The 22620-nt window shown below is 44.0% G+C and overlaps 1 protein-coding gene across 1 annotated transcript; it reads left to right on the plus strand.

Annotated features, from left to right (window-relative positions):
- Positions 1–3271: 3271 nt before the first annotated feature.
- Positions 3272–17503, plus strand: NRBF2 (nuclear receptor binding factor 2). Its single transcript, XM_032116785.1, has 4 exons — positions 3272–3401; positions 13063–13147; positions 14828–14868; positions 15961–17503. Exons 1-4 carry the CDS (start codon positions 3348–3350, stop codon positions 16675–16677), a joined length of 897 nt encoding a protein of 298 aa, XP_031972676.1. The 5' UTR covers positions 3272–3347; the 3' UTR covers positions 16678–17503.
- Positions 17504–22620: the final 5117 nt, after the last annotated feature.

Below are 22620 nucleotides of genomic sequence, written 5' to 3' on the forward strand. Positions count from 1 at the left end.
ATCAGTAAATTGTGACACATTAACTCAGTATAATGTCATTAACAACTGAGCAACCAAGCTTTGTGTTCGAATGTAAAGACCTTTGGCAAACTTCTTCCTTTGTAGCACTACCGGAAAAGAGAGGAAAAGGCCAGGCTGCACAGGGCTGAGGATTAGAGAAGGGCTTGTCACTGTGAAGAGGTACAGTGACCAAGTGGGATGGCCAAAATGGGTGCTATACTCCTACAGATAACAGCTAAATATTACTCTTTCATGAGTGTGTGTCCATGAACTAAAAAGAAGGGAAACATAATGGTTCAGTACAATAAAACAATTCAATTTTATCGTCTCAAGTCTGAGTGTTAGTGCTGACAGTGAAGTGCCAAGTACCCTTTCTCCTTCACCCAGGCCAACCTGTGCCTTTAACAACTGATACAGGACAACTTCACCTATCTACTATTCAATCAATGGGCTCTAGTTCAAAACCATCTGGACTACATGGGATCTGACTTGCTGATATATAATGAAACAAAGTGATAGATAAATTCTTGCAAATGAAAATGGGAACTAGCAAGGTGTCTTTGGGAAGCTCCTTGCCAGAAGAGACTATCTCGTCTAACCACATATGTTAGAAGGAAAACTCCCCCCAGCACTCCCATGTTGCAGAGCTAGTCCCTACAGCACCGGGATAGCTGAGAGCTATGGCATATCAGGCCATGTGGGCTCCCTCAGAGACCCACAGACGCCACTCATGCCTGAGGATCACAGCTATAAAGGGCACAAAGGAAACTCTGAGCTTTCTTTACTTGCTGCTAATTAGCTTTTTCACTTCTTATTTTCTGGATATCTCAACTTCAGCCCTACCTTCTTTTCTCTCTCCCCTTTTTTCTCGCCTTCTTTCCCCTTTCAGACTAATATTGCCATGCTCCTATGAACTCGTGCCACCTTTTGTTCCATCTGACAAAGTTACACACAATCCCTCTATAGCACTTTTCTCCTCTGGTCTTCACAAAACACAAAAGTTGTGTGGACCACGACGCTCACTATGTTCAGTGGTGTAACAGCTCAGTGTCCTGTTCAGTGCCCTGCTTTGATGGTCTCTCTCAAGAGAGTGTATTTTGAATAATTAATCACAGAATCATTGACCTAACACTGCCAGGTCCACCACTAAACCCTAAGAACCACATCTGCAGGTTTTCTGAATACTTCCAAGGACTGCTATTCCATCACTGCCTTGAGCAGCCTGTACCAAATGCCTGACAGCACTTTCAATGAACAAATTTTTCCTAATATCAAATCTAAACCTCCCTGGGTGCAATTTGAGGCCATTCCCTCTTATTCTATCATTTGTTACGTGGGAGAATTGACACTATTGTGCTGTTAGCACATACATGGTGATATGGCAATTTCAGTACCATTGCCATTGTCACCTGTTTCCATATACTGCTATTCCTGCGATGAAAAGCCATGAGGAGCCCTGGTACTTTTACTGCTTCGTGACTCCACTGGGGGAACTTTTCCCCACAGGAATCCCACTCTCCCCTCATCACAGCCCTCGGTGTCTGTCCCTTAAGCCTCTACCTAGAGCTTTTAAAGTGTTTTTTGAGCTCCCAGGGGATAGAAGGGTTTAGTAGCAGAGCCTTTTTCATTACCTCACATTTTCTCTATTCTCATCAATGAGCATCATCTGGAAGAAAGAGCTATCACAGTAACTTGAATGCAGAGAAAAATAGCAAGAATATAGCTGAGAGGTGAGGAAGATAGTTCTCTTTTTAAAGCATTTCAATTAAACTCACCCAGTGCTGGTTTTAAAGCTTCTGTGTGGCAGTGGCTGAGTGCAGAGTTTTAGAGGCCTCAGACTGACAGTATAGCAGCTGGCTTCTGGTGTCTACATACAACTATACACAAATTTTACTTGCCAGTTTCAGCCTTACATTGGCTTACGTCCATTATTTTGAATTATATCCTCCTGACATTATTAAAGACCTGGGGATGCTGACTTGACACTGCACAGAATATGATGCAAACTCAAACATAACCATTTCTTACTCTTTGAGAGCCACGTCACTTATTCCTAGGCAAGGTTTTGACCAGACATTCATATTTTCATGCATGATTTCTTTACATCCTCTCTGTGCTGCATTATAAAAGGCACTTATTTAACTGGTGTTGCACTAAAAACCCCTATGAGCCATGCTGGGGGCACTTTTCCCCATGGACACCCCATTCTTCACCTCAGCAAGCCCCAGCAGGCAGCAGGGCATAGAAAGGCATTAAATAATACTGATAATGAGGGCATTAAATAATACTGGACCAAGAATCATATCTTGGGGTATGCCACTCATCACTGGACACCAGTGGAACTCTGCCACTGATCACAGCCCTCCGAGCCTGGCAGCTCAGCCAGTTTTCAGTCCATCTCTGGGTCCATTTATCTAGATCACGCTTTATCACTTCCTATACAGTGATGTTATAGGAGATTGTCAAAAGCCGTACAAAGTCGAGACAAACGTGCATACGTGGCTGCAAACTTGGATTAGAAATCTCTCTGTAAGACTAATCACCCTACAGAACAATCGTTAATACCAAAATACTTCAAAATCAAGATCATAAGCAGCAATCTCCAAGGAGTGGCTGAGGTCACTTGGTTTGTTTAGCCTGGAGGAGACTGAGGGGAGCCCTCACTGCGGTCTGCAACATCCTTATGAGGGGAAGCAGAGCGGCAGGTACTCATCTCTTCACTCTCGTGACCACTCACAGGACTCGAGAAAATGGCATGAAGCTGAGTTAGGGGATGTTTAGGCTGGATGCCAAGAAAAGGTTCTTCCCCAGAGGGAGGTCGGGCACTGAACAGGCTCCCCAGGGAAGTGGTCACGGCCCCAAGCCTGACAGAGCTCAAGGAGTGTTTGGACATCACTCTTCAGCACATGGTGTGACTCTTGGGGTGTCCTGCGCAGGGCCAGGAGCTGGCCTCGATGATCCTGATGGGTCCCTTCCAGCTCGGCATATCCTACGATTCTAAGATTTCCTTTTTTTTCTTTTTCCCTTCACCACTTTAGGTCTTAACTTCTCCAAGAAGCAAGGAAGGTGACGTTTTTCTTTATTTATTTTTCTTCACCCTCGTTGACTGGCACACCCTTATGGGAAGGGTGAACAAATCCCTCTCTATTCCTGATTTCCCCCCCGACCCGCGCTCTGCCCTCAGGGCGGGAGGCGCGCGCGGCGCCCGTTGCCCCGGCGACGCGGCCCCGTAGTCTCGCGAGGCGCGCCCGGCTCTCGCGGGCAGAGCGGAAGCGGCCGCCGTGTTTACAACCCGCGCCGGGGCCGGGACGCGCCGGGCCGGGGGCACCGGCGAGCGCCCCCCGCCCATGTGCCCGCAGCCCCCGCCGCCCATGGAAGTGATGGAGGGGCCCCTCAACCTGGTGAGCGCGGGGAGTGGAGGGGAAGGGGGGTGCGTCCTGTCAGCTGGTGCCGCCGCTGCTCCCGCCGCTCGGGCAGCGGGAAGAGGGTGACACCCCTCGGCTCCTACCCACGGGTAACCGGGCGGAGAGGCGCGACCTGAACAGAAAAAGGGGCTCTCGCCGCCCTTCTTCCCCCCAAACACCTGTTCAGATCTCGTGCCAGGCCCTGCCCGGACGGGAGCGGGGCCCAGCGGCCGTCCCGGGCCGGAGGCGGCTCCGGGGAGGGAGGAGGGTGCGCTCGCCCCGGTCCCGCCGGGGGCAGCGCTGCTCCGTGCCCGGGAGCGCGGCGGGAGGGGAACCACCCGGGGTCCGTGTCCTGGCTTGTTTAGATTGGAGGGGTGTGTGGGGACATGGCGTTGCAAAAGCGAGGGACAAGGGAAGTTCAGGAAGGAAGCGTCTAAAGGAAACGTCTGGTTGACACAGGCCATATCCACGAGAGTTTCAAGAGTTTTAGAGGCTTGTCGGGGCCTAGTACTGGCTAAGTGCTTCCTTTAATTTCGGAAGGTGAAATGCTTTACAACCTTAGATCAGTAATTGGTCTGCTTAAACTAAATTACTAAGGAACCTGAACTGAAACGCAGGTGGTCTGAAAAATGCATCTTCACAAAAGCTTATCAGATGTTAAACAGCCTAAATTGGCAGGTCTCTGCCCCATAGGCAAGGTCTAGGTCAAGAGGAGTTAGTTCTCTGCTGCCCTGTGGGTTTTACCAAAGCTGTATCTTGGCTATGTGGTGACACACAGAGCATTCCCTTAGAAAACAGGCTTTGGTCCAGCAGTCCAGTTAGCCAGAGGCAGCACACTGGGAATACAGCTCTACTGCTTTCAGGAGCGAGTTTGATCCAGGAGTTGTTCAGACATCGCCATGCAAACTTCAGACTTGTGTCAGTTTAGTTTTTAATCAAAGCTTATTTACACCAGGATGGTGTCAGTGCTGACAAATCCTTGCCGACAGAGTCAGGTATTTCTGGATTGCTCTCCCTAGTTTCAGAAAGACTTAGAGAACTGTCATTGCAGACCACCCATGGAATTAGGGCTGACAGTGTAGTAAGGAGATGATCTATTTAGATCTGTCAGTATGTCAGCATTGTGTTGTCTCACTTTTTACTCTGTCTACTGAAAGACTGATTAAAATAAGGAACAGCAGGAAATCGGAAAGCTCTTGTAACCTGTTGATACCATGGGGTTAAAGTCAGGCAAACTTAACAGCATGGTAATGCAAGAGGGCTGAACTATAGCTATTTCACAAACACGGTAAAAACCTTTTTAAAAAGTAGATCTAGTGCATAAGGTTCTAAAGAGAAAATTATAATTATACATTCGCTAGTAAATGTCTGAATGTAGCACCTTTTTTGGCAGTATCACTAGTCAGTAGTGTTTCTTACTGAAACCATTTAGAAAGATTGTAGGAGTGACACAAGTGTGACTAAAGCCTGGTTTATGACCTTGTGACCACAATAGGAGTGTGCAGTTACCATGCCTGTGTAGCTCCAGGCTGACAGTAAGGTCAAGACACTTCTGTGTAATGCACAATACAGGAAAAAAAAGTTGTTTTACACACTTTTGTACACAAAATTATGAAATTGCCTGTGAATATGGTCCTACTGCCTGAGAGTGTCCTGAAATACAAAAACTTTTCTTGAAGCCAACCAAACCCATCAAATCACCCAACACCTAAACTACAAAGTGATTGTAGATACAGTAATCGTTAGTCTTATTTAGCTGCTATCAGTGGCTTAAATACAAGGTATTTTCCCCTCTTTCATTATGTCACGGCTTGCCAATTTTCACAAAACTGATTTTTCATCAGTTAAGGCTTTTCATGAGAATTTACCACAGTACTTGAATGTTGTTTTGTCTTGTAAAAATTAATTGTGGATCAGAGCATCTAGTCTTAGTTACTGGAAGGCATAGATACTGTCCTGATTTTCCTGGCCAGCTGATCTGACCACAAAAAACCAAAAAAACCAAAAACAAACGAACAAAAAAAACCACCACCAAAAAACCAAAACCAGCATACAAAGCCCCAACAACAAAAAAAACCCCTTACACTTTAATGCCATATCTTGTATTCTCCTGGCTTCCATTATGCTCTTTTTCTGCAACTTCTGAAAGATACATTTCCCTAAAATAATCTTTTATCATTATGGAACTGAATCTTCTTCAACCTTACAAATAAAATTTTTAGGTTTGGCCACTGAACTTAAAACCAGCATCAACTAAGTGCAGTCCCTGCACCAGCAGGCAGCCATATAGCAGGTACCTAGCCCAGCTGATTACTTATTTCACACATAATCCAGTGTCAAACCCAAAAACATCTCGCCATTCTTTTTACAAATTAAAACTTCTACTGTGAAAGCATGAAGATAAGTCTTCTGTGAATACTGCATGTTGTTACAGAGCATCTTAAGACCTTCTCTGTGCTGCTTGCTGTAGGGGCAATTCCTACTGCCATCTGATTTAGGCAAAGAATTTTGATCTCACATCCAGCCATGATTTTAATCTTAGGTATAGGAGCAAAAGTTACAAGTTAAAAAGCACAACTACACACTGCTGACTATCAGAAGCTTGGCAGTAACGCAGTAAAAGTGAAGCAAATAGTATTAACCCCAGGAAGAGACTACAGATTGCTCCTTAAACAGAGTTTGGCACCCAGGACTTCATAACTCTGCAGATTCTACTTTAACAGCTCAGTATTGTCCTGTAGGTAAGGAGCCATACCACCTCTACCTTGTATTCTTCCTGCAAGGTAGTAGCATTATCATTTATGATAAAATACAGTCCAAAATCTAGGGAATATCTTATCACCTTTTAAGTGTCCTGAAGCATAAAGGACCCAGCTTGAAGACCTGCTGTTTTGGTGAAAATCAGAAAGCACGGACAGGTAGCTGGAGTGAGAATAGCACAAAATGTGTATTCCAAGAATCTCATATAATGAGAGCTTTTAGTATTAATGCTGTAAGCCACTGGTAGCAACCATTCCAGTGCAAGCCAATCAATGGTTTACTCTAACGAATTATTTCAAAGTGAGGTAATACTGCATCCACACAAAGTCAAAATAAAAAGCAGAATAAATATGCAATATGGAAGTGTAGGAGGAGAAAATAGAAAACATCTATGAAAGTTCACTAGAAACCAAAGGATATAAACCATGCAGACTGTTGTGTTTGAGACTTAATGCCAGCCTGCAGTTCTGTTATTTTCACTGGAAAACCAGGAATATTATGTTAATCTACAGAAACATCCATTGAACCCCATTTGTTTTCTTTGCTTTTTTAAAAAAAATCTTAACCTGGAAGCTGCTATACTTGATCTTCCAGTGTAAAATGAACCAAAAAAAAAAGGCAGATGCACTCAATTCTGAATTCAAATTAGAGAGAACAAGCTTGTAAGGTAACAAAAGGAGAAGTATCACTAGACAGACATGCTTAACACAAAGTCTGTTTTTACCACAGCGGTGGGAGAACTGAAAAGTGTGAACACCCAGAGGCAGCAGCATGTCTGAGTAAAGTGACTGGAGGTACATCAGATCCTCATCAGCTGAACAGCCAGATCAGTAATAGCCACCTTGGAAAAGCTCAACACTGTTGTGTGCAGGCATATAACTGCTGTAAAAGTACAACTGATTTGTACAACACAAAACTGTTCCTTGTGGCACATAAAACAACTTGCAGCAGCTCCCAGTCAAGAACATAATTAGCTAAGTGATGGGTGCTTGACAAGCATTATTTCCTCGCTGTACCTGTGCTGTTTGGGTACCTACCAGCAGTGCCTTTCTGCTGTGTCACACTGGCATTACGTGCCTGTCATCAAGCCACAGAGTTCAGCTCTGAGTAAGCATGACCAGCAGTTTAAAGACCCAAATGAAGCCATCTCAGAGAGGCCTGGTGAGACAGACTGAAGCCACAGCTGAAGCCTTTCTGCCCCACTTGTTTTGAAATTGTTGCTCTTGGAAGCTTGTTCACTGGACAATTCGTTGTAATGGTTCAGATGCTCCTGCTGAGAGGTAGCTCAGTTGCTATAACAGCTTGAGCCATGTGGTTTAGGGCTAGATACAGAGGCCCAGACTGGTTTTGTTTATCAGGGTGATGGAACAGTTCTCACTTAGCTTGTAACCTCCAGTTAGCAAGACCTGTGTAGTACCAGCTGTGACATTATATATGGGGACAAAAAGAACATTGCCAAAGCAGCTGAGAACTGTAGGCATACAAAATTCCCCAGGGAGGTGGTAGAGTCACCGTCCCTGGATAAGGAAAGACTGGACATGACACTCAGTACTGCCACGGGGGTGTTCAGTCATAGGCTGAACTCAATCTCACTGTCTTTTCCAACCTGATTCATTCTGTGAGTCTGTGAACATGGCTCTGACAAACAAGTTGAAGCATTTAGTGCTTTTATCATACTAAATGGATGAAAAGGAAGCGAATGAGGTTGATTTGACTATGCAGTAGGTAAAAGGATACCACACCTTAATGAAGGTGCAGGTGATCAGGGAAAGGGCTGCAGCTCTGCCTGTATGGGGTTTTGAAGACTCCACCTAACCTGAGCAGTGTAAATGCAAGTTGGGTTCATTCCAGATCTCTTAATTGCATTTGCGTGGTGAGGAACTCAGACTAACCATTTTATCTGAAACTTGGAATAGGTTGGGAACACACGCGTAGTCAATTAGAGCTATTCAATGAATTAATGGGGGTTGCCTAAACAACTGGTTGCTCACCTGCCTGTATATTTAAAGTCTAATACTCTTGCTTACATGCAAGTTGAACTTTAACATCTTTACAATTCAATACAAACTGAGTGAGGAGTCTGTATTCTCAGCATTAACATTCTCATGAGAGTGTCACATACTTGTTTTGCTCTATAGGAACACTAACCTATAATTTACACAGTTGAGTCATTGTTCTGTCAACCTTGCTAAATACAGGCTTTCAAAAACAGAAAATTGAGCTAACATGTGACTAGTGGTCTTGGTTGAACAGCCACAATGGGTTCTGCCATTTTTTGGTTCTCCTTTAGTCATCTTTCTCTACAGAATACAAGTATTTAAAAATGGGGGTTTGCTTCTCTTGGTAAAGCTACACCATTACCATTTCTTTAGTCTTACTGCAAATATATTCTCATTATTTAGCATAAGTTACAGTACAACTCTTCATTATTTTTGCTTTTAGTGTAACTGCCAGTAAATACAAGCATTTTCCATGGTCACCCTGATCAAGGTTGCACTTTTTTTTTTTTTTTTTTTTTAATAAATGGATAGCCATAGTTTATTCTTGGACCTCTCACGTAAAGTTTTACGCTTGTATTCTCTTTTCATTCCATTTTTTCACTGCATATGAGGACATACACATTCAAACCTTTCTAAATTCACCATTTCCTGGTAAGAATGGGTTTGAAAGAGGCTTCTGTAGGTGTAGCACTGACAGAGTGTGTGTGGGGTGGGGAGAACCATGGTGCACCACCTCATCCCACCCTTTGTAGCTTGCTGCTGTAAACACCCACATGGAAAACACTTAGCACTCTTCTGGATAATACAGAAGCAGCATGCACTTTCTGACTGTTCAAAATGGAAAACAGACCTATATCCATAGGGAAACAAATCCTGAAATAGATCCCTCCTCTCTCAAAAAAGCCCTTCCTCTTTGTTTCAGCAGTAAGAGAGCACAGGTATTGATCTTTTCTGGCAAGAATAACTGGTATGCACAGTCCATACCATAAAATGGATGATAGCAGCATGAAACAGTGGTTTCACTTAAAACATTTACAAACAGAAACTTCTTTGCAGTTAAGCTTTCATCAGGCCCCATCATTTTAGCAGCTGGATTTTTCCTGCCTTTGTCATTTTAAGTAAAGCACTGTAATCTGTGCTCCATAATCACATTAAAATACATCATTTTCTGGAGAGTCCCTTGTAATATACAGAGAAGGCTGTAAGCTTAACATCTTGTGCGAGGCTTTGTCCAGTGAAGAGTTGTTCCCATTAGTGGAACAGAGAAAACAAAACATGTCTGTCTCAGCTACAGGAGTACTGTTGCAAATGACTGCTCTTAGGAGAGGGTAGTAGACCTACTCTGTTTGAAAATGAGTAGTATTACATCTGCCTTCTAAAAATACTGTTGAATCAAACAGGTTTTTTCCTGTTATGCTCCTTTCTATGATAGCTAGCGATCTACTAGAATTGTGTGGGAAAGGTAGCAGCTTTCCCTCCTTACCCCTCCAACCTAAGCTGGGATCCTACTGTGGTAGTCCTTTAAGTTGTAACAGTATGCTATCTCTAGAAAGAAGACTAACATTGTTATTTTTTCCTTTGAGGGAACATCAGTAGATCTGGCAAGTGGGCCTTATGACTTAGTTTCTCACAGCCTGCAGTCTCATCATTATCTAGTCTATAGCAGGAAAAAGAAAACCAAAGAAGTGGAGTGTTAGATTTTGGTTAAAGAAAGCTGTAGGTAAAGAGGAGACCCTCATTGCTGTTTGAGAGGATTGTTTGATTGGATTTTATTCTGCTGTTCAGAGATTACACAGGCAATGATTTGGGCTAGTTGGGTGGAAAAACCAAATAGGAACACTTCCCTAGAACAGCAGTACAAACTTACAAAAGCAGGTATCATCCCTCAGCATCTCAACTACATTTGGAAAGTGTGTGGAAAAATGCCTACTTTACCTTCTGCAGTTGGTCCAGAGTGCTTCAAGTCACACAGTAAGGCTTGTACAAATCTCTTAAGAACCAAATACGTTGGAGCAAGGTGAGGAAGGTTTTTAGCTGGGCCATCCTTCACTCACACCTGCTCCCTTTTACAAGAGTCAGGTTGTTAGACCTGTCCATTTGCCTACTGGGAATTCCGGCTCATCAGGGTTGGGAGGGACATGTGGAAGTAGTTGTCAACCTGCTTCCCTTTTTCAATTCCATAGCTGGTTAATAAATTATAATTATTCTTACACCCCATCCTATGTTAATTTCCAGCACTGCAAGTGGAAGAGGAAAGAGAAATCAGATCTATAAACCCACCATAGTCAAGCAGCAGGTGTTTCTGCAATCACAGCAGCAAGACCAAAGTCAAAGCAGTCCTGCTTGAATCTGCTGGGAACCAGCACTGCAGCTCCAGAGCTGTTGTGTAAATACCTTCCTCTAGCATAACATCAGACCGGGGATGAACTTGAGAGTAATCTTCTTCTCTTTATGATAGAGGACCAGTTCTTCCATTGCCAGTTTTATAATGGGATACAGGCCACTCTAAGTTTAAAATAGCTTTGCTAACAATGGTTTGAAGCTGCGTGGTTGAGTGTAACAGAGCACAAAGAATAAACCAGCAGAGTAGACAGGATGTAGAATCTCGTCTATGATAATGGCTATTGAGCATCCAAATACTTCTGCTGCAGCTTCATCACTTGCTGCTAGGAAACAGCACCACTAATTTCCACAATCAACTAATTGGAACAAACACAGGTTAGAATAAATGAGCAAATATTTTCTTGTCAACCTGTCAGGAAAAGACAGGAAAAGAGGAATTCCTTGCCCATGGCTGACTGCAAAACAGCTAGTTTTCTCACACAGGGCTGTGCTTAAAACTAATTTTTCTCTGCTGTAGCTCCTGTTGTTTCCATTGGGAAGTCTGTTGCATCAGAGTAAGATGGCCTGACACGTATATTTTGATGTAAGATCAAGAAAGGCGTTGTGACCTTGTCATCAGAGGACTCTAGGTCTTGTTTTTGCCAGCATCTATGGACTCTTGTTTTCCTAATTTTATTTACAGTTCAGCCCAACTTCTTCAGACTCTCTTCAGCATCACTGGAAGTTAATTGAGAATGGAAATAGTTTAATTGCTCAATCAAATAAGAACGGAATGTCCTCATATGTTCTGCATGTGCTTAAGTGATTTGAGTAAGATCATACTCCAGCAGTTTAAAACACACGTGAATAATCTTTGAAAACAATGGGACTCAAATTCTTATATGTAAAAACTAGTAAATGGAACTTGTCCCCTGACTTGTTGAATTGCTTTCTTAGTTCTTCTGTCTCTGGCTATTCTGTTTCCTCTTTCCCTGTTTTTTTTTAGACCTGCCCATGCAATTTGCAGAAGCAGCTGTATCAATACTAAATTACTGAAAAATTGTTTTGCAAAGAACTAGCTCAGGTGTTTTTATGTCCATGACACAGCTAGTTTGTAATTGTAATCAAGCTGCCAGGAATAACCAAGGAGATGGCTCTATCTGTGCTGTTGTTCATACCAATGGGAAATAAGTTTATCTTTCTGGCGTATGTCATTTGTAGGAGTCCATAGAAAAATGCCATAAACCAGATGATTTTCTAGTAGAAAAACACTTCCTCTTCTGAGATTATTTAACCTCAGGGTAGAAGAAATGGGAAATGCTGACAATGCTCTGAGGATTCAGTGAAGGTGAGGAAGAAGAATGTAACAAAGAGTATTTGTTGTGAAGAATCAAGGAGTTGTGTTTTAGATTTTTTAAGAACACACCATATTAGCATATGAAATCAGTTTCAGGAAAGCCAAATGTCTTCATGGAGTGATATAAGTGCCAGGGATTGCTTAAGAACAGCTGTTGCCCAAACGGGTGTTTTCTGTACAAGTCATTCTCTTCTGTGGTGTCAGAGCTGCTAAGATTCTGGTAGAAAACTGAACTTACTATAACACTGTAGGGCATAACTCCACTTGGCAAGCTGACAAACTGACCTGCATTTTGGGACTTGTATTTTAAATGGATGTTAATATAAGTACCATGTAAGTATCAGTACCTGATGTGTGTTTACTTCAAGCTCAACATGTAGTAAAGCAGTCCTGAGCAGTGTGTGTAGCTGACAGTCTCACCAGCCAGTGCTTGTAGCCTTTCACATTACACAGCTTGTCTTGGAGGAAGGGCCAGAAAATCCGTGTCTTGTAGTAATGACAAAAAAGACTTGCTCTCCTGAATGTTGCAGTGCTGGTTATGCAATACTGTTTCTCACTGAGCATATGCAAATACTTGCATCAAATGCTTGCTTTCAGCGACAACCTTAGTCTGTGTTGGTGGTTTACATTAGTGGTTTACAAACACTAGTATAGATTTAACTGTTGTACAGCAACAACGTGACTTTAATACTTTTAACTATGGCTGTGCTGCTACCATTAATTGCTGTAAGCTGCAGACAAAAAAACCCAATTTATTCACCCAAGAGGCAAAATGTCTTGGGCATGGGGCAGCAGAAAATGTCAAATCAGCTGTAAGATGTAACACAATTCAAATATCTTGCATTCTGCCAGGTAAATTGGTCCAAAATACTTAAAACTTCCTGTAACTTCTTTTGGCCTAACGCTCTTTCTACATGACTATGGTGTCTGCCTAGAAAGGAAAACATGTACTTTCTGAGGAACAGCTTCAAAAGTATTTTGTTGTGTACACACCAGTTTTGCTGCATTAACAAACTTCAGTTCTTAACAGTACAGGCTTTTCTAAAGTAGTATTAAAGAAGTCCAATTACAAAGCTTGGAAGGGAGTGAAGATCTGTGCCTAAAAGCCTGAGAACTGGGATCAGTGCAGGTTTCTTAGATATACTGGTTATTTTTAAGACAGGTATAACTATTTGTCCATTACCCCTCATTGACATAGTGCTCTTTTTTTAATTTTAAGGCTCACCAGCAAAGCAGAAAAGCAGACCGCTTGTTGGCAGCAGGGAAATATGAAGAAGCAATTTCTTGTCACAGAAAAGCTGCTGGTGAGTAGGTTATTTCTCACATTTCAGCTCTTAAAATCAGTTTCTAGATTTGCATGCACCAAGCCTGTCTTGAGTTCAAGAAGTGTTTGGACAACGCTCTCGGGCACATGGGATTCTTGGGGTGTCCTGCACAGGGCCAGGAGTCGGCCTCAGTGGTCCTGGTGGGTCCCTTCCAACTCAGCAGATTCTATGATTCTGTGTAAGTAGAATGTCTAGTTACTTGCAAAATTTTTATTTTTAAAATGTGAATTTGTTTTTCAGTCCAGATCAAGAATCCTTTTGCAAACCTTTTTTCTCATATGAGCAGCTAAAGACAGACATTTTCAAAGTTGTTTAGATTGGGGGTGGTTATCACTGTGAAGGCAGTTGTTGACTGAAGATGAAGCCAACACCTTGTGGTATGCACAGACTGAAGTTGGGTACCTGCTGTAAGCCAGTTTATACTTTGCATTTTCTTCACTGCTTTCGTAGGCGAGGTCACAGTGCTTTCTCTGTTGGTAAAGGACAAATGTTTGCTTACAAAACTTCCCTTTCCTAATGTCTCTGCATCAAGGTAGCTAAGAACAGGTGATGAGCTCCCCAGAACCTGAGCAAAACAGCAGATTGCATCACAGGCCTCAACACTGCAGGGACAGCCTCTCCTGTGTGAGATCTTGTGCATTTACCTGTCCATTTAAATAGTCCTGCTTAATTATTTGTGTTGGAGTCCCTCAGCTCTCTGACAGTGTGGCAGCTACTTGGCAGAAGAAAGAGGAGGTCTTAATTGGTGCAACAAGTAGGACATTTTCAGGGACAGGGCTTGTGTAAAGACAAAGTAAGTGGCTACTCTGAACATGGTAACCTAGATACCAGGCGTTCTTGCTTTCCATTCATAAATACTAGAAACCCCCATAAAGTGAGAAACTAATAGTTTCTTTGCTATTTATGAATACGCAGAGTGATGAGGGATTGCACTAATATTCTAAAATGCACTTTTCTTTTTCTTTTCTTTCATTTCATATACCAAGACAAAACCCAAAAATACAATGAATGCTTCTTGCTTTTCTTTGATGATTCTCTGCCATTGTCTTGCATCATTCCAGATTTGGCTGAGCATTTCTCACACGTTGTCGTTCTCAGCACTAGTAAGATATGCTCAAAGTCTAAAGGGCTGCTCTGACCCTTAAGCCAGCACATTTTCTGGTTTGGAGGGGAAGTTGGTGAAAAAAGTGAGGAACTAAAGACCATAACTTTTCTTCATGAATGTAACTTAAAAGCATGACTTCATAAAATGGGTGGTGCCATAGGCAAGAGCATCCTATGTGTCGCATTTTGTTATAGACGGCTTATATGTTAGAAGTCTGGTCCTTAGCTATGTTTCTTCCCTTCATGGGAAAGCTTTTCTTCTGGGACTTTCTGGAAGTTTCTGCTGTTCTAAAAACAAACTGGAGCAACCCAAGCCAACAGGATACCACGGGAAGGGTGTAGATCTAGTTTTACAAGATCTTACAGTAATTTTTTCAGACTTCTGAAAAACAGCAGGTGTTTCCAGCCACTGTAATTGGGTAAATACTTTGCCTCTAGACTGCTGCCTTTATGTGGGGATCGAGCACACAGGTCTGAAGGCTTTTCTTGGCTGTTCTAGAAGCGTTCAGGTTTTGCAGCCGTGCCATAAGTGCTGATGGATGTTCTGTCCCACAGGGTACCTTACGGACGCGATGAAGCTGACCCAGTCGGAGCAGGTGAGACCAGAGCGTGGCAGATGCCAGAGCCAGCCACAGCTCTGTGCTGCGCCCGTGTGTCCTGTTGTGTCTGACCACATCCCTCCCGGCCATTACCCTCTGCAAAATTTTCTGAACCCTTGGCAGCTGCCCCAGGAGTTTCACAAGTGTGGTAATACTAATCTTCCTAGAGAGTTTTTCCAAGTTTATATGGAGCAGGGACAAGAGAAATAACCCATCCAAGGGGTCTCCAACTTTCTAGTCTGCCAGACATCTTCAAGTAGGTGACAAAATTAGTGTCATGTTGAACTTCATCTGTGAGGCAACTTAGTATTTTGCTGAGACAAAAAGCCAAGCATTTCATCTACAGTATGTCATTTTGGTTTAATGAAGCCTGACTGGGGGATCTCTAGAACAACAGCCCTGACACTTTTTTTATCCATTCCACAAGTCTATATGTGAATGGAGTAGTGTAGTCTGCTCAGCACTTTCGTAGCAGCAGGCTTCGAGTTTAGCCAATATTATGAAATCAAATAACCCTTGGAGATGAGACATCTGTCTTTGCTCCAGCAGGTCATTCTTGTAGAAAAATGGTCTTTCGCCCAGGTGAGTTAATAACAACTATGCCACCCCCTTCATTAAACGTGGCTGAATCATTTGGGACCATACCTGGCCTTGGAGCAATTTGCTGCTTCATTTTGGGTGTTATTGATATGTCTACACAGATACCTTCACAGAAGCATACAGAAAGTTTGCATTGTTTAGGCAGAGTGTGGCCATGCATGCCAAGTGAGTCTCTTCTGTCCTGGTGTTGGTCACAGGTCAGTTAAACTCCAGGTGCCTTTGCCCAGAGGTGGTGTAGCCTGATCAGTGACTTTCAAACAAAGAGACCAGAGTTATGCTACATTTGGGTGATGTATCTGATTCTGTTGCACTGCACAAGCAGAGAGCGCATCCTGTTGGATTTAGTGTCTGAATGACAAAAGCTCCCCCCCTTGGGCATGTGGTGATGCTGTTTATGTAAATATTTACACACATGTAACTTAATGTGTGTGGATATTTGGGTGGGATTAGGGATCACCAACTAAATTGTTTAATCTTGTTCTTACTCAGGCTCAGCTATCACTGGAATTACAAAGGGATAGTCATATGAAACAGTTACTGCTCATCCAGGAGAGGTGGAAAAGGGCAAAGAGGGAGGAAAAGCTGAAAGCCCAGCAGAGTGCTGACAAGGAAGCAGCCACACATCTTCAGACTTCTTACAAGCCATCTGCTGAAGACTCTGATGATCAAAACATACTGGTTCCTGTTACTCAGAAATACAGCTCTTCCACAGAGAAACATTCACAGGATATTCGGGGTGTCTTTGACAGGGACCCAGATACACTTTTATTTCTGCTTCAGAAAAAAAAGGAGCCAGTGGAAGCATGTATGGGGAGTAAAGCGCCAAAAGATGACAAAACAATAATAGAAGAGCAGGCAACCAAAATTGCAGATTTGAAACAGCTCATAGAATCTCTTGTAGCTGAAAATGAGAGATTAAGGAGAGAGAATAAGCAGTTAAAAGCAGAAAGAGCTAGACTCCAAAAATCTCCAGTAGACAAGGAGTTGGATGTAGATGCTGACTTTGTCGAGAAGTCAGAGTTGTGGGGTCTGCAGCAGCACTCGGAATCTGCTTCTTCAGCTGCAACTTGGCAGAAGTTTGCAACAACTGCTGGGAAGGCAAAGGACATTCCAATACCCAACCTTCCCCCGCTGGACATCCCGTCCCCTGAACTCCCGCTGCTGGAACTCTCCGACGATATACTGAAAGGGCTGATGAATAGCTAAAAACCAGGAAAAGTGCTCAGTGTAGTTACCCAAACTTGAGAAAAGGGAAAGCCACCAGGACAATGGTGATCTGAGGGCAGAAACATTTACCACAATCCTACTGTTGGAGAAAAGGCATTAAGCAACTTTGTTACTGTGAAATACACATCATATCTGATCTACTTCATGGAAGTTAAAGGTACCATAGTTGGTATAAGATGGTGAGCTCTTTAGTCTTTCTCCCAATGTTTCAAACCAAACGACTGCCTGGAGAATGTTTCAAGTAACACAATCCTTCAGGGTTTTTAAGTATGCTATATGTAATAGTTACCTATAATGCCATAAATGATGGTGCAGAACCTAACTGTTATGGTTGCCAGTTGGCTGCCACTTCATATTGAAAAATGCTTCCTAGCATGAATTTGTGCATTTCATTATGCATAACTTTGTTAATTCAGATACAGTGCAATTTATACACCTCCTAGATGGATTTATGTGCCACACTGTACTCCTGACCACATTAACCTCAAGTCAGGAGAGATTTTAATTTCCATTCTATGAAGGAACCAACTTATTAGTTCTGTTGATGAGGGGTTTTTTTTGGGGTTATCTGTTTACATAACTAATCAGGGTGCATTGAATCTAGCTATTGGTTTCTGTATAAAGTGACATGGTTTAAAATGAAAAATCTATACTTAAGGAAAAATAGCCTTTTTGTTTTCAGTGATGCATGAATGGAAGTAATTCTAGCTGGCAGTATTTGATTGAAAAAGAAATTGTTTACAGCTTAACCTGATTCAAAAAGGACAGGAAAATAAAAACCAAGGTGTTTTGACACTGTCTGATACATCTGTTCAAATGCTTCAGAGTATAAAGAACAAATTAGTACTTGCACTAAGTGTTAGAATACACCTACAGCTGAGCTTCTGTGTTCATCATTCAGCAAATTCAAGAAAGCTGGGATGAGTTCAGAGGGCCTTGCCCACCTGTGCAGTGACCTGGCTGACAGCCGGGTTCCAGCACTGCAGAGCGCTGGAGCATCAGCAGAGCAGTTCCTTGGGTTTGCTGGGGCACAGCCCAGCAGGAGCTGTAGGAACAGTGCTGGGTCTGAGCAGGGCCGTGCGGCCTCCTCACAGCCGGCCCTTCCAGCGTGGCTCAGCCCCTGCCCTGGAGCCCAACTGGGGCTTTCCCGCGGGGTGCTGGTGTGTAGTGGAGGCATCAATACCTTCTGCTGTTACTGATTAGTGAAGTGTTCAGTATTGCAAGCTACACCATTTTAAGTTATTCTTGTGCTTGCTTTCTAAGAGTGCATTTTTCTTCCAGAATAGACTTGGAAGTGCAGCAAGAACACCTTACTGCTGTGCAAATTCTCCCCTTACTTCTGTATACCTGGTGTCTTCTGTGCTTGAAGGAGCATAGGGACTGGAGGTTAGAAAAAGTCTATGGAAACAGAGGTAAGACAAGTTCATTAGGGGAGGTGCCTTGTGCTGAATTGTAGCTGGAATCTAATCTTGCTGGGGAAATAAAAGTTATTTTTCAGTTGGAGCAGTTTAGCAAATAGCCCCATCCAGCTATGATGAGGTGACCTGTTCCAGGTCAGCCCCAGCTCACTGCTCCCACCAAAAGGCAAGTCCCAGTCGCTGCTGGCCCCTGCCTGGCTGACTATTCCAGGTAACAAGGCAGAGGAGGACAGTGTTTCTAGTCATGTAAGTAAAGCAAAGCAAATAGCATGTGCTTACAAGATGGAAATAAAATTATTTAAGCACCTACCTCATGCCACTGCCAGGGTGGCAGCTCAGGGCTGTTAACTACAGACAGACATTTCGGTGGTGTCTGCAAATGGCAGCTATAGGAGAAGGAAGCAATTTTTAGGTCTGTTGAAGTCAGGATTCCACTCAGAGGTGGAAGCACGGGAATTGCAAGCTCTACCTTCTCGATTTTAAGACTAAACTGTCCCTTCATGTATAGCTGCATAGACAAAACACCAGATCTGAAAGAAGCTGCTTCTCTGTGGGAAGGATGGCCGAGTACGGGCAAAACTCCACACTGCCACTTTTGAAAGTGGTGTTAAAACTTCTCCCTCTCCTGCAATGCAATTGTTTGTTTGTTCTTGCAGTCTGCCTACTCAACACATAACTGCTGCTGAATCCCAGCTCCAGGCAGTAAGGTTGAGCACAGGAGTGTTCCACTCTCGTGAGTGGTGCTGAATTTTTTAAAGTAAGGAATTCTTCACTCTGAATCCAGAGCTAAGCAGTTACTCAGTGCATTGTAAGAAAGGTAGGTTGTACAGAGAATACTCACCACTAGAGGACAGGTTTTACAGATACATAGCGATAAACCTGAGGAAATTCTTCTCCCATGGCTATCAGCAATTAATTTATGCCCTAACAATTTAAAACTGTTTTAAGTTATTAATAACATCCGAGCGGGGGGGTGGGTGTGGCCGGGCGCGGTTCCGCGGGGCTCCGGGGGGCCGGCCGGATCCCGCTCCGCTCGCCACAGCCTTTGGCTAGCACCGGCCGCCACCTGGTGGGAGCCCGGCGCCCGACTCGGGTCCTGCCGGGCCCCCGGGACCCTCTTCCCTCCGGCCGTGCCCTCGCTCTTGCCACCACCGAACTGATGGGCTCGATCCCCGCGCCTGGAGTGAGTAAGGGAGAGGCGAGGTGCGAGAATGCCGAAGGTGACCGATGATCAGAGGCTGTAGCAGCAACAACCAAAGCGGTAAGACCCTGGTGGTCACATGGAGTGTCACCAAAGCCTGGCACAGCACACGGAAACCTTCCCGCGGGTGGTGAGTCTGGGCTGCATTGTTTTATAATGGACAGAATTAAAGAATTCTCTAGTCCGTTATTTCAAAGTGTCTCACCAAGAACCAATTTTAAATACACATCCAGACACTGACTTCTATTCATAGACTTTGCTTTAACCACAGAAACCACCCTTGTCTTGGCACACAAATACTGGCCCTGCTGAATATTGCCAAACATATGCTATGCCGAAAGAAACTGTAATTATCCAATCTCTGGCTGTATCACCACAGAAAGAGAAACCAAAGGCAACTGGGAAGCAATTTTATTATTGAGAATAAAATCTGCAGACTTCACCACTACCAGTTGCTACTTAAAATAATGGCTAAAATCAAAATACAGAAGTGTTGGGTTTTACATCTTGCTTTTATAAAAAGCGAAAAGAGGGTTTTGTGACTGCTTCCTCTGAGAGCATTTCCATGTTCAGGAACTCTGGTATTCAACTCTTTCCTACTGTCCTCTCAGCAGCAGCTCTTCAGCCATCTGCAGTTTCTGTTGACCTGCTTTCAGTGACAGGAGCTACACCTCATCTAGACTCCCTTTCCCACAAAAGGTTGGATCTTTTGAGACCCCTTCCAGCCTGGCTCTGTACATAGGGAAAAGTAAATACAGCCACAACAGCTAATAACATCCTGTACTGAGCTGGACTAAAAGGAAAGTAGAAAACAAAATCAAACTGTTCCAAAGCAATCAGCAGTGGTGTGGCTGCCACAAGCCAGGTACAGGCTGGACATTATTTGCCAGACCTTCCTGCCTGAGTATGAAGACTGTGGAGTTCAACTGTAGAAGTTCATTGCTCCCTAAAGAATCAAGAGCTATGGACCATCTTTTCCTCTACCTCCTTTCTCTCTCATGTTTTACCAGAGGTAACTTCAACTTACTCAGGGTTTTTGTCTTGTAATCATTTGAAGTGTTCCCTCAGGCCCATTTGCTGCAGGACTTAAGGTATTATTGAGATCAAACAATATGAAATCCTTAGAGCTGTGAAAATACAGGATTTCCTGCCTCAGAGCTACCAAACCCTATTCTCTATTTCCATTAAGGTAGCACAGAACTACAATTAAACCACATTCCCAGGGACTGGAAAAAGAAACAGGCACCTGGGACAGAATGTATAGTCTTGGTATGGTTGGAAGGTACCAGGAATGTTCACTTTGAAACCTAAGAGCAAAAATCCTTCAGTATACCACTTACCTTTAGAAAGGCCCATGTTTAAAATGCAACTATTTGCACACAACACATCAGGTAAATCACGTCTTCAAGTTTGCTGTGAGGCAAGATTTTCCTACCAGCTATTTATAGATGGTGACTTCCTTTTCAAAACCGATGAGAACAAATGAAAAAAACACAGAGGTTCGTTTGTGTGTGCTGCTGACACCACAGGGCATTTGCTCCTTGGCCAGTTTCCTGAGCCACCCTGCTGAGATGGGAAGAAAAGAACGTGGTGGTGGCCACTGCATCCGAGGACCCCCCACACCACTGCGTGCTCTGCTGCCTGCTGGGGCACACGGACCATGGGAACACCACGGTGGGAAGGAGACACAGCACTCCAGCCAACAAAGCACAGGTCAAAGTGTGGAAAGCAGGAGCACAGTGCAGAGCTGACATTGTCTGAGGCAAAGCTGGGAGTTAGGAGAGGAAAGCACAGCAAACCCTAGTCCAGGAATCTCAACAGGGTGAGGCAGCTCATCCAGCACGGATGTGGGGGAGAGCACAAACATCCTGCTCTGTAAAGCAGCAGAACAGGCAATGGTGGCTGTGGAAGGAGGAAGGAAGGGAAATTCCCAGTTACAGGGCAGGGAAGGCTGTCAGCCGTGAGAGCAGGAGAGAGCTTGACAGGATGTCACGGGAGAGGGTACAAACAAAACTACCACCTACCGAAAAGGTCAGAGAGCATGAGAATGTAGTGCTGATCAGATGGGGGCTGGCGTACACGCACAGATCTGAGCAACTTGCATGAAGCTGGGGGAGTAGAATAAATAGATTTGCAAGTCAGACTGTTCTAAACCCCTACATCTGACCTCCATAACATGGACCACCATTTCCCTGCCAGCAATTCCAGTTTCTGCTGTGCTGAAATACTTCAGGTCATTGCAGCCCTGCTTCATTCTCTGCTAATCACTTATTCTTCACTAGGTACCTGTGCAGCTACAACAGGAAGAAAACTGCTGTGTCCATTTACTGTACGGCAGTGCTGAGGATGGAGATGATGATAAGAGCTGGAAAGGAGGGAAAGAGGGGGTGTGGGGAGCAGGGCTCACAGTTTTGATGACTCTTTAGGTGTGATCTTTCAAAGGACAGGAAAGGAAAAAGGAAGTTTCCTGGAGAGCAAAGCAGACAAAGACAGAGCTTGGTCTCAACAGGAAGGTGGCAAAAGATGACACATAGTACTTCATATCCATGTTCTAGCAGCTGACAGCATTCCTGCCCTCAAACAGCTTCAGCTGATCTCATTGAATACTTTTGGCTGTATTGAAAGTTCAGCTTGTAGAGCAAAAAGCCCCCTCAAGAGTCTTTAGCAAAGGAAGATGGGAAAAACATGCCCAGTAACATCTCACAGGACATGGATATGGTCAAGAGAGAAGAAATAACCTGAAAACACCTCCCCCACAAACCCCTCTCTGGTGCCAGACATCAGCTGTGAACACCTCAGGTCATGCTCACAACCACAAGCACAATACCAGCCTCACTTCCTGCAGGGGAGCAGGGAGCTCAGATTCATTGTGACAGAGTCAGAAACCTTAAGGTACTGAGCAAGCAGAATGTGCTACACCAAGTACTTAAAAGATAAAAAAAATTGTGTCTTTTAGTAGTATTTGGAGTACCTATGAACTTTAACAACTTCTGGCACTGTTCAGCGACTCCTCCAGTTCCCCCTGAGGAGGCAAGAACACCTTCAGCCTGACAGGCAGGTGCCAGGGATCCCTGCCCAGGTCTCTAAGCACTCTGGGGTGGCAGGAGCGGCCGTCAGTGCTCCATGGGGGCCCAAAGGGTGATACCAAAGCTCAGACCTCGAGGCACAGGTGCTGTCACTGTACAGGCACTGCCCCATATCCACATGGATGCCTTGGAGAAGAGGTAAAGCAGTAAATGGGCAGCCATGGCAGTGTGCCACTTTGGGACAGTAGCCCAGGGGACACCAACCCCTGCCCTCCCA

This window comes from Corvus moneduloides, chromosome 8 (genome assembly GCF_009650955.1).
Source record: "Corvus moneduloides isolate bCorMon1 chromosome 8, bCorMon1.pri, whole genome shotgun sequence".
Classification (NCBI taxonomy): Eukaryota; Metazoa; Chordata; class Aves; order Passeriformes; family Corvidae; genus Corvus; species Corvus moneduloides.